The following is a 12,307-nucleotide window of genomic DNA, read 5'->3' as shown; positions in this document are numbered from 1 at the left end:
TCTCTAAACTGTAAATACCATATAGACATTCCTTTCTCTCAAAAACTTCCAACCCAGGCGACCCTCAATCCGTTTACAACTAGGAACGTGCAATTGCCCTTTACAACTAGGAACGTGCATTTTTGTAAGTGCTGTGAGGCTTGATGCTCCAGTATAGCTATCTATGTGCAATGGCAGCATATACGATTGAAATAATTGTTTTTAATAAAACTGTACCTTTGGCCTGCAAAAATAAATGAAAAAATATTACATGACGTTGTTCTGCATATATTGAAATTATTGTCTCAAATACTTTTTGCAATTAAATGATTATTAAAATAGTTTTATCATTTTTAACACCAATGGCGTCGCTGCAACAATGGATTTACAAAAAGTGGCCAGGGCAACATTTAATTATTACTTAAATGATAATTGTGGGTCAGAGAAGGTTTTTTTTGCTACTAACAAAAAACACATACTACCAAGTTATTTCATTTATATTCAACAAAAAATATCATACTCTACATATAATTGAAATAATTATTTACAGACCGTGATCTATATGCGACCGCCAGATAGGACGTCAGAACCAACGAGACACAGAAGACAAAGAAGAAGACAAGAGCGTGAAACAAAGAAATCTTTTTCTTATATACTACGATACAGAGATAATAGTAATTACAATTCTATGAGCACGTACAGCGATTCCACTATAGTTACATATCGGTAAGTTAATTTACATTACTTTTTCAAGAAGCGATGCTATAGAGAGAAACTCTTGCTATGAAATCATATTCCAAGACAACGATTTTATAATGAAGTATATATTCAAAAAGACAGAGTAGAACTTCGCGTGATCTTGACACATGACATTGGTCTGAACAATACTTTGCTTAAAGAAGCGGGCAATGATTTAAAATGATACATTTTCAACAGAAAATCTTTACAAGAAATCAAACAGCTTAATCAGTTGAAATCTTAATGCAGGACTCAGGGAAGTAGGGTGGGTGGTCTTTCTCTCAGATCTGAGCAAGTGAACAAAGTTAACTAGCTGATAATAATCATTCCTACAAACCACCTGTGCATTGCTACGGTCTTACCTCAAACTTATTATCTTCAAAAACAAAACAAAAACATTATTCAAAACATTTATTTTTTCGCCTTCCAGTACATATATCATATTCATCATTGCTGACCTTTACAATATTTTCTTTTCATATAACAGATACAATCACAAATCAACACAGCACTGATGAATGTGTCCATCGCCTGACACACTTCAACTTAGAACGAATCAGAATGTGCAGAGGCAAAGATTGTGTGTGCCACGACAAGACCATGGATTTTTCAACAGTGGCGTAACTTGATATCTCTCTGACGTGCACATCGATAACATACAAAAACCAAAATGACATGGCCGCACGTTGTAGCTCGCGGTCAAGGCCCCTTGCCACGGTTCGCGCGGATAACCCCGTCGGAGGTTCTAGTCCTCCCTCCGGCATAGGTGTGTGTGTGGTCCTTAGCGTAAGTTCAAGTTAGATTAAGTAGTGTGTGAGTCTATGGACCGATGACCTCAGCAGTTTGGTCCCATAGGAACTTCCCACAAATTGCCAAAAAAACATCACCATTGGTATACGGATAAGAAGTGCATTACTCCGTTGGAGTGTGTTGGAGTGAAATGGTGCAGTATTTGGAAACGTAGTCCTAAGGGCAGTACGATTCTTGTAAGCAGAAAGTCTGAATTCCAAAGAGACAACCCGCGAAATTGAGGGGTTTGTGGACCAAATGCTGCGTCACGTCCCGCCGTAGGGAAACACTGTCAACAGTTGGACCAAGGAGGCACAGACGTGTGTGTCGCTAATCAAGAAGTCTTGTTCTTGGATCAGGCGACTACCATCTCTTCGGTAAACTGAAAGAACATCTGGGGGGGGGGGGGGGGGGGGAAGGGGAGGGGATTCAAGAGATTTACCACTGGCACACGCTATGACTGTTGTTAACATAGATTTGGTGACTACATTGACAAATAGTATTATGTATCTCTGTCAGTTTGAAATTCAGTGCAGCCTCGAAGAGCATTTACACTATTTGAGCAAAAGCATCCGGACACATATTGGTGAACTTTAATGAATGGGGTGTGTCCACCGTCTGCCTTTGTGATGGCTCGAGCCCTGCTGAGGACTCTTTCATTTAGTCGTTGGACGCTGTAGTCTGCAGCAAAGATGACGTTCTAACTCATCCCAAAGGTTTACCATTGGGTTGATGTCGGGACTTAAGGCAGACCACACATTTCGAGTATTGCCTCACGGACGGTGCTTTATAAGAGGGTGCATTGTGATGCTGATACGATGATCGTCACCGAACTGTTGGTCTACTTTACGCAGTACACAATGTCGTAAAATGTGTTCAGATCCTGCCACATTTAACGTTTCCTTGAGCGCACCCTAACCACGAAAAACATCCCCTCACTGTAATACCCCCTCTCGCAAGTCACTGTTTCCACTTCACATGATAGGTGTCGTTCTCCAGGCTTTCGGCAACCGCATTGTTTTTAACTGCCTGCGCATTGTCATTGTGCTAGCAAAGTCGCTGGCAACAGTTTGAAACTCATGATTGATTCTTTCTGCGTGTTTCAGCAATTTTTTTTTACACTCAACAATTCCAACCCTTCAGAGCATGAGGTATACTTAGCCTCGTCGTGGTTAAGCTATGGTTGTTTACTCGCGTTCCCACTTTACAATCACATCAACAACAGTCACTTGGTACAGGTTTAGGAGGGACAGATTGTCGAAGAGGGAAATGTTAGGTGACACCCAAAGGCACTGAGCTTGTAAGTAGGCTGTTTAGGTTTTAATGTTAGTAACACCACGTATTCAAGCGCTCTGAATGAAAATCACTGACTGTGTTGTGTGGAGTCTGTGGCTGATTGGACTCATTGTTGGAATATTCGCTTGTGTAGTGTTGGGCAGCTGCATGTGAACAGCGCGTAGCGTTGGGCAGTTGGAGGTGAGCCGCCAGCATCTACATCTACATCCATTCTCCGCAAGCCACCCGACGGTACGTGGCGGAGGGTACCTTGAGTACCTGTATCGGTTCCCCCTTCTATTCCAGTCTCGTATTGTTCGTGGAAAGAAGGATTGTCGGTATGCCTCTGTGTGGGCTCTAATCTCTGATTTTATCCTCACGGTTTCTTCGCGAGATATACGTAGGAGGGAGCAATATACTGCTTGACTCCTCGGTGAAGGTATCTTCTCGAAACTTCAACAAAAGCCCGCACCGAGCTACCGAGCGTCTGTCCTGTAGAGACTTCCACTGGAGTTTATCTATCATCTCCGTAACGCTTTCGCGATTACTAAATGATCCTCTAACGAAGCGCGCTGCTCTCCGTTGGATCTTCTCTATCTCTTCTATCACCCCTATCTGGTACGGATCCCACACTGCCGAACAGTATTCAAGCAGTGAGCGAACAAGCGTACTGTGACCTACTTCCTTTGTTTTCGGATTGCATTTCCTTAGGATTCTTCCAATGAATCTCAGTCTGGCATCTGCTTTACCGACGATCAACTTTATATGATCATTCCATTTTAAATGTGTACTCCCAGATAATTTATGGAATTAACTGCTTTCAGTTGCTGACCTGCTATACTGTAGCTAAATGATAAGGGATCTTTCTTTCTACGTATTCGCAGCACATTACACTTGTCTACATTGAGATTCAATTGACATTCCCTGTACCATGGGTCAATTCGCTGCAGATCCTCTTGCATTCCAGTACAATATTCCATTGTTACAACCTCTCGATATACCACAGAATCATCCGCAAAAAGCCTCAGTGAACTTTCAATGTCATGCACAAGGCCATTTATGTATATTGTGAGTAGCAACGGTCTTGTGACACTCCCCTGCGGCACATCTGAAATCACTCTTACTTCGGAAGACTTCTCTCCATTGAGAATGACATGCTGCGTTATGTTATCTAGGAACTCTTCAATCCAATCACACAATTGGTCTGACAGTCCATATGCTCTTACTTTGTTCATTAAACGAATGTGGAGAACTGTATCGAACGCCTTGCGGAAGTCAAGAAACACGGCATCTACGTGGGAACCCGTGTCTATGGCCCTCTGAGTCTCGTGGACGAATAGCGCGAGCTGGGTTTCACACGACCGTCTTTTTCGAAACCCATGCTGATTCCTACAGAGTAGATTTCTAGTTTCCAGAAAAGTCATTATACTCCAACATAATACGTGTTCCAAAATTCTACAACTAATCGCCGTTAGAGATATAGGTCTATACTTCTTCACATCTGTTCGACGTCCCTTCTTGAAAACGGGAATGACCTGTGCCCTTTTCCAATCCTTTGGAACGCTACGCTCTTCTAGAGACCTACGGTACACCTCTGCAAGAAGGGGGGCAAGTTTCTTCGCGTACTCTGTGTAAAATCGAACTGGTATCCCATCAGGTCCAGAGGTCTTTCCTCTTTTGAGCGATTTTAATTGTTTCTCTATCCCTCTGTCGTCTATTTCGATATCTACCATTTGTCATTTGTGCGACAATCTTGAGAAGGAACTACAGTGCAGTCTTCCTCTGTGAAACAGCTTTGGAAAAAGACATTTAGTATTTCGGCCTTTAGTCAGTCATCCTCTGTTTCAGTACCATTTTGGTCACAGAGTGTCTGGACATTTTGTTTTGATTCACCTATCGCTTTGACATAAGACCAAAATTTCTTAGGATTTTCTGCCAAGAGGATGTGATGGATGTTGGGAGAGAGATTCCACAGTTTTGAGAAGACGTTTCTTATGTGGGGATAGAGATGCCAGAGTTTTGAGCGGACTTTTCAAGTGCCCTGATCGATCCATTCTGCTGTTACTGTCCTCTACTTACAACACAGTTCCACATTACATAGGGGCGTGTGGGTGTGTGTGCACTCTTAATCTGATGGGGTACTTGACCTGCTATAAAATGTGTAACCTACGCTTTGAAGTCCCTTCGCTCCGTACATCTGGTCAAAGACTGCTCGTTTGTGCTCTTGCAGCAGAATGTTTTGATTGCCCTGTTGGAGTCGAATACGGCTGGCTCTAAAACTCGAAGGAAGTACCAATCGTTCTTTCTTAGAAAATCCATATTTCTTTTAACACCGCACTGTACACAGCAGTATCGGACGGGTACTCAAATCCGTCCCCCTTTGAGTACTGTAAGTACCTGGAAAAGAAACAAAGAGCGGTGCGGGGATCTGGACGTAAGGTATTTGGAAACACTACGCCGTATTTGTAATTGGAAACGATAAGGGTACCATTGCGGACAGAGGACAACCGTCCCCTTGTGACGACCCGCGTCAGTCGGGGCGACGTGGAGGGGCGTCGGTGCGGCATACATATATATAGGGCGTCGGCGTCGATGTGAGGACGCTACGTCATCAGCTGCGCAGCGCGGCGGCAGCCATGAAGGGCGCAACCTACCTCTGCGCGGCGCTCCTCCTATTCGTCTCAGTGCAGGCAAACCGGGGTGAGTCCAGCATCTGTCTCACCCTCTGTTCCTTAACCCTAGGACGCCTAAGGAGGTGGGGGGGGGGGAGGTTCGTTGAACCCACAATTTTTTTACGTCCCCTGCTTTTGCCCAAGTAACTTTCTTACTACATATTCTCTTTGAGGTATTGTTTGTTGGCTATTTTATGAAACGTTAGTGTCAATATATTTTATAGAAAATTCCTGCTTTAAAAGAAATAATAAATAAACTTATTATGGGGCCAACAAACCCCCCTTAGGTTTCCATGCTGTAGAAAATTTCCCTTAGTAGGATTTCGTATTTCTCATCTCTACAACAATGCAAGTTAGTTTCTTCTTGGTTGGTATTCTTGATATTCACAACAATCGGTTTGCTTTCACAGGAAGTGATGTCAGCCAGCTGTTATTTATCTTGTAAACTTGCAGTGAGTTAGTGCAGTTCCCAACACGTAGGCCTCCATTAACTTTGGTGTTCCACACAGCAAAAATGAAACCAAGTAAAAACTTACTGTTATTTGGTAACAGCGCCCCAAGATAAAGGCACCTTTGGAAGAGAGAAGAATAAAACCGAGATAAATGCATATTATAATTCCACTAAAGGTGGAATTGATACCATTGCAGGCCGCATCTCGTGGTCGTGCGGTAGCGTTCTCGCTTCCCACGCGCGGGTTCCCGGGTTCGATTCCCGGCGGGGTCAGGGATTCTCTCTGCCTCGTGATGGCTGGGTGTTGTGTGATGTCCTTAGGTTTGTTAGGTTTAAGTAGTTATAAGTTCTAGGGGACTGATGACCATCGATGTTAAGTCTTATAGTGCTCAGAGCCATTTGTTTTGATACCTTTGATCAAATGGCGCGTATGTGCACCTGCAAAAGAGGAACAAAGACACGGCCTCTATCTGTATTTTACTCTCTCATCAACATTTGTGCTATCAAGGCAACCACCATATACATCCAGCAACATCCAAGATGGAATGAAAAGAAACACAACAAACGGAAACTTTATCTTCTGCAATCTGGGATGGAACTAGTGACATTTCAGGTAGAAGAAAGAAGTGCTAATGCAAGAGGGATATCTAACCAAATTGTTCAATCAATAGAGACTATTTTACAAAAGAAAATCAAAGAAGTGACAACATTAGCACGTCAGCCTCCTGCAGGGAAAGGTCGGTGCCATATTTGAGTAAGGAAAGCTAAAACAAAGAAGCAGAAGTACAACAATCTAAGCAATCTAAGTAAACCAAAACAGCATTGTGGACAGTGTCATAAACATGTGTGTACACACATTCAGAAAAATTGTGAAGTGTGCCTCTTGCTCTGACGTTGAGGACTCAGAGTAGTCTATTCTATATGAAAACATCTGTATTTTGTATTGCAATATGTCAATTTTTTATTCACTCAATCCAACATTTATAACAATTAACATCATTTATAAACGGATGCCTTAGTTAAAATACATAAACCATTTCGAAAGTTGTAATTTTTCGTCAGTAAACTTATTTAATACATGTGGGCTCGTCGAACGCCCGCACCCCCCCCCCCCCCTCGCCCTTTTCAGGCATCCAAGTTAGAATAAAAACTTGGGCGTCCTAGGGTTAAGCCTAGTTTACATGACGACACTTGGTTGCACGCAACTGCGCTACCGGCCACTGCGCATGCGCGCCGCAAGTTTGCGCAACTCGTTGGTGAAACTACACACTTCGGCGTTTTCCAACTTTGGTGACACTAGTTGCATGAGTTTCGAGGTTATGTGTGTTAGTAGAGTGTGGACAAACTGAAATATGAAGTGGGGAACGGAGAATAACGTGCGCTTTATGGATGTCTATGCTCTGCGCAGGTGTTTGTGTCATTTCAGTGATGCTGATTACAAAAATAAACAACATATTGCTGCCGCATAGACCGTCATGTGCGATCATAACAAAAATGGTTTGACAATATCTGAGCGGCAGGGCAAAATTTATTTAGTTAGGAGCACATATGCAACTGAAGTAAGAAAAATACAAGCAAGTGTATTTGTAGCTGTCGCAGTGCTCTCGTCTACAAGACTAAAATCCCATCGTTCGAGTTGGCTGAGTCTTCGTTACGCAATATTGTTGACAGGAGGGAAGGCTATACAAATTCAAGAAGCTGCATTCTTTATTCAATATTCATGTACTTAAAACCTCGCTGCAGTGCCCCACATTCACATACGTTAGAATTTTGAAATATTTCCACTGTACAGATCTAGCTGCAAGAGAGTAGGTTGCAACCATTCTCTTCTTAATGAGGCCTGCTTCGAATAATTATTGATGATAATGTTAATAATTATTATTGTTAATGTTAATAATTATTGGTGTTAATGAAATAGCGTCATCACCAACTAAAACCGTATCTTATAGCATGCTGAGTGGTCTCGATTGTAATGCACGCAATATGATACATAATTTCTGTTGTGGAGATAGTGCTTCGCGCATTACAGTATTTTTATTCCTTATCGCATAATTAACGCTATTTAGAAGAAAAGTGAACAGTAGTGGTCACATTCTAATTTAATTAAAGGAACTTCTGGGATCTTCCGTTATAAATTATTTCAGCAAGGATGCTGAGCAAACCGAGCTAACGGTTTTCTTCATCCAGTCACGGATCGAAACAAGTTTCTTATTTTTTTCTTATGCACCGATTCCACCCAACAAACTAACTCCACCACATCTCGAGCGACGAGCAGCTGCCAAAACTTACATTTCACACACGACTCAGGGACCCACAAAATGACGAAACTGAAGTACACACTGGTTGCGCCGTGTCTACAGTCAAATATGAAACCATTTACGTGCAGCTAATACCACGCAACGAGTGGCGCAACCCAATGTCGTCGTGTAAACTAGGCTTAAGAGCCGCAGCAAACGATCAGATTCCTACAATATTCCAATGCCTTATAACACTACCGTCTGCTATACCATACCCTTCGTATAATGAAATTATTTTTATTCAAGCAATTATGGTGTAAAGCAACAGAGCAGTGTTACAATCTGAGTGGAATTTCGTATAGTTGGCCGTATTGTACCTAACGGAGGTGGCTTATCGGAAGTGAAAGTCAGAAATACGTAAATATTTAAACAGTAACCAACAATATTTTACCTATCTACACTATTCAAAGAATAAAGGGAACGGTCGCCAGCCTAATTAGGCAAAACAATGGTTGGCATTCTTGTTCAAGAAAATAAGTATGAGTAACTTTAACGGACAAACACAACCTATACTTTGCCACACGTGAGTGCAATGAACTCTGGCACCTGACTACATTATGTTCACGTTAAGGTTGGAGCTAACAGATCAGAACAAAGTATTTGCATAAATATAACAGATAACAAAACACACTATTACCTTGATGACTTAGTCAAACTGAATGAGCTCAATAACGTTACTCTTAATATTCACTGTAGAATCGTAAATTGGACATAGGTTTAGTATTACTTTTCAAACAAATTCCTATCTGACGTGAAATATGGATATGGTTCGAAAAATTTAGTGACTGAGCATAGATTAAGTCTCTCACTATTAACACCTTTCTACTTAGAATGAAAATTAAATGGAGTTCACTAACAAATTACTTCTCACTGTCTTTTGAATAAAGAAGTTTCTATATTCATAAATAGTGGCATTTCTATTAACCGTTATATAGCATGAGCACAATACACAAACTGTTGACCCTGTTACAGCATTAATATGCACTTTTAACACACAAGAGGAACCCAATATTGTACAGAATTTGACTTGAATAGCAAGAGTAATTGAATCTTTCTATAATTAAGTAACTTTGTGCCTTTGAACTACTTTCAATGGAGGGGGCTTTTAATCCTGACCACTGCTGGGGAGCAAACTAAACACACCTTCATTACATCAGTGAAACACTTAGCAGGCATGAACATATAACTCTCAACAGTTGCAGTTCTGAACTTTTACTGCAGTGAAACACAAAACTGAGACATTTGTTAGATCCTTTCAACAAACGTTATTAATCTTAGCACACTCTACTGTCATATTAATTTTAATATGCTTTCAATAAAGGACGCTCGGTAATCATAGTTAAAACGGGGAGGAACCTGAGAGATGTTGCGATAAGGAAAAAATCAAGGTAGGTACATAAATTCAGTTATAAATTACCTTATATTTGAGAAAGCTAACACATCCAATGAGCTGATCCTTCACTCTACATTACTATAGTTCTTCTGCTCTATTACAGTGTATGCACAATGTGCTGGCGAATGCATGTTGGTAGTTGGATTAGCAGGTAGAATTGCTGGCGATGATAGATACCAATTACAGAGTAGTTCCAGCTCTTTATCCATCCATCTGAGGCACTGGAAAGCGTCAGGAAAAGCCTCTCTCGGAACCAGCACAATACACACCTTTTACATGAGTAGTTGATAGTTTGGTAGCTTGTCCCCAACTGACTCTTAATCCGCCTTTTCTACCTATGCCAACCACAATTTACGCGCGCTACTCAGTTCCGTTCCCGAGGGGTACTACAACGCCTTTTACATATGAAATAACTAAAAACCCTAGGTCAAGGTCGGGCGTTTACATAACAGTAACCAAACATATTAAATGAAGCAGAACATTTGCACATACTGACATTTCTACAAAACATTATTCATCACAATTCCAAATATATACAATAAGTTTTGTCCCCCTCCAAATGAGACAAAGAATTTAAATGATAGATACACTACATTGCATGGAATTAAACCATGACATCAAAGTTTCTACAAAGGAAAAAGGGAACACTTTTGTGCTATTAATGCAATCAAGCAATATTTACAGAAACTCAACGATATAACACTAAACAAAACAAAAGGCAAAATAAATCAGTACAGCATTAGAGCTATGGTGTTATAAAGCCTCTATTACTCTGGAGTACGATGCCAAGTTCCTTGGGACATGCGACTTTCACGTAACATGTCTCGCTGTACTGGAATATACATAATGCATGTACGAGTACAGGTTATGGACACATGATTGACGACATATGGAATTTTTGGTCTGGTCGTGAGTCGTGCACGGGTGCCGCATGGTAAGGCGACAGCCCACGATAAGCAGGATATCTGGGTTTAAGTCGAGGAAAGACAGGGATATTTCTTGTCTTCATTCCATTATATAGCTGATGATTGTCCATGTTCGCAAATACGAATACATTGCATGTAAATTACATTTCTTGTCAAATTCCCTATCTCCATTTCCGTGTTTGCCAAACAAAGACGCACCTGGTCAAACCAAGTTCCTAAAACTTAACCTCACTTTTAAAGCAGCTCTGACGTAGTACCTCACAACGTATTATTTTGACAGTAGCTTTTCCTGCATTGACTTTAGCACTGTGAAGAAAAGGCTACCAATGAAGACAAAGCTTTTCTTGCATTGCCTTCAGCACTATCAGTAAAGAATAAAAAGAAAACAAGACGCTGGTACAAGGAAAGTTTTAAATTGAGAGGTGAACGTAGCCACGAAAATCTGTTAGTTGAGCTTTTCAGAACCTGATGATTACATCTAACAATTACGTGTTAGAATTACTCGCTCTCACATCGAAAAAAAAAAAAAAAAATACACAGCTATAAGGAAATTTATTCCAGCACATAGAATACTGATTTTTGTTTTCATCTTCCTGTGCATTTTTTGTATGAGACAGACGCAACCTATCTACCATTTTGGTAGTGTGGCATGATCTTCTCATTTGTGCACACTAAGTTTCCAAAAGCCATTGTTAAATGTGAAATGCTGGTAGCAGTTTGTAACTCACCACTGAGTCTTTTCGCTGAATTCATGTGATTTTTTTTACCCGCTCCACAGTTCCATCCGTCAGTATATGAAGTCTACCTGGTCTGGTGTCAGTTTAGCTGTGGTTGAAACAAAGAGATAAACGGCAATAAAAATTTATTTTCGCTCAAAATGGACGGAGAAACATCAACATACGTGCGGTCCGTCGTTGTCGATGTTTCAGAAGCAGCTGGTTTTTGGTCAACAAGTGAAAGTGTTATCAGATCGGCCGTCAATCAAGATTTCTCTTAAACATGTCGAACAACGTCTCTGTTTGACAAACATGCCATTCAAAGCAGCACATTGGCAAATAAGTTGCTGAACTTACGAAACCTGACAATTTTTTGATCACCTACAGTGCCTTTAAAAAAGCTCTGCCAACTGCAGCCTGGGAGTACCGAGACGGGCAGTGGGGAAAATGTTTGTGCTACCATTCGAGCAATTGCATCTATGGTACTAATATTTTAAATTACTTGAAACAAATAAGTTCTATACAGTGGCTATATTTTGTTACTATTTCATTTTTGCTGTGTGTCTGTATGGCAATTTTCAAGCATATGAGAACAAATTTAGAAAACAAAGTACAAAGCAACCGTTTGTTAAAGCCACCAGAATAAAGTCGGACTAAAATCAGAATGAAAAGGGCACTTACTACGTTTAACCTGTTAACTGCATGTGATACAGTCATGTAAGCTCTTCAGCAGCTGTAAGTGCACTTGCTCTTCTCTTTTTAGTTTACTTTTATTCTGGTGACTATAGCCAACGATTGCAAAATAGTCACTGCTGGAAGTTAATTGCTTGCTGTGAACTCTGTTACAACTAAATTAAAAAAATGGCTCTGAGCACTATGGGACTCAACTTCTGAGGTCATTAGTCCCCTAGAACTTAGAACTAGTTAAACCTAACTAACCTAAGGACATCACACACATCCATGCCCGAAGCTGGATTCGAACCTGCGACCGTAGTGACCCGCGGTTCCAGACTGCAGTGCGTAGAACCGCACGGCCACTTCGGCCGGCACAACTAAATTAATAAATACTTA

At 41.0% G+C, this 12,307-nt stretch overlaps 1 protein-coding gene across 1 annotated transcript in view; it reads left to right on the top strand.

Moving 5' to 3' along the window:
- The first annotated feature begins 5,417 nt into the window (after nt 1-5,417).
- The window catches only part of LOC126285230 (serine protease inhibitor I/II-like), a 47,761-nt gene continuing 40,871 nt past the window's right edge, over nt 5,418-12,307 (top strand). The window contains exon 1 of the mRNA XM_049984529.1: nt 5,418-5,481. Within this exon, the coding sequence (XP_049840486.1) occupies nt 5,418-5,481 (64 nt within the window). The remainder of the gene's footprint in view (nt 5,482-12,307) is intronic.

Source organism: Schistocerca gregaria, chromosome 8 (genome assembly GCF_023897955.1).
Source record: "Schistocerca gregaria isolate iqSchGreg1 chromosome 8, iqSchGreg1.2, whole genome shotgun sequence".
Lineage (NCBI taxonomy): Eukaryota > Metazoa > Arthropoda > Insecta > Orthoptera > Acrididae > Schistocerca > Schistocerca gregaria.
This window is presented reverse-complemented; position numbering and strand designations above follow the sequence as displayed.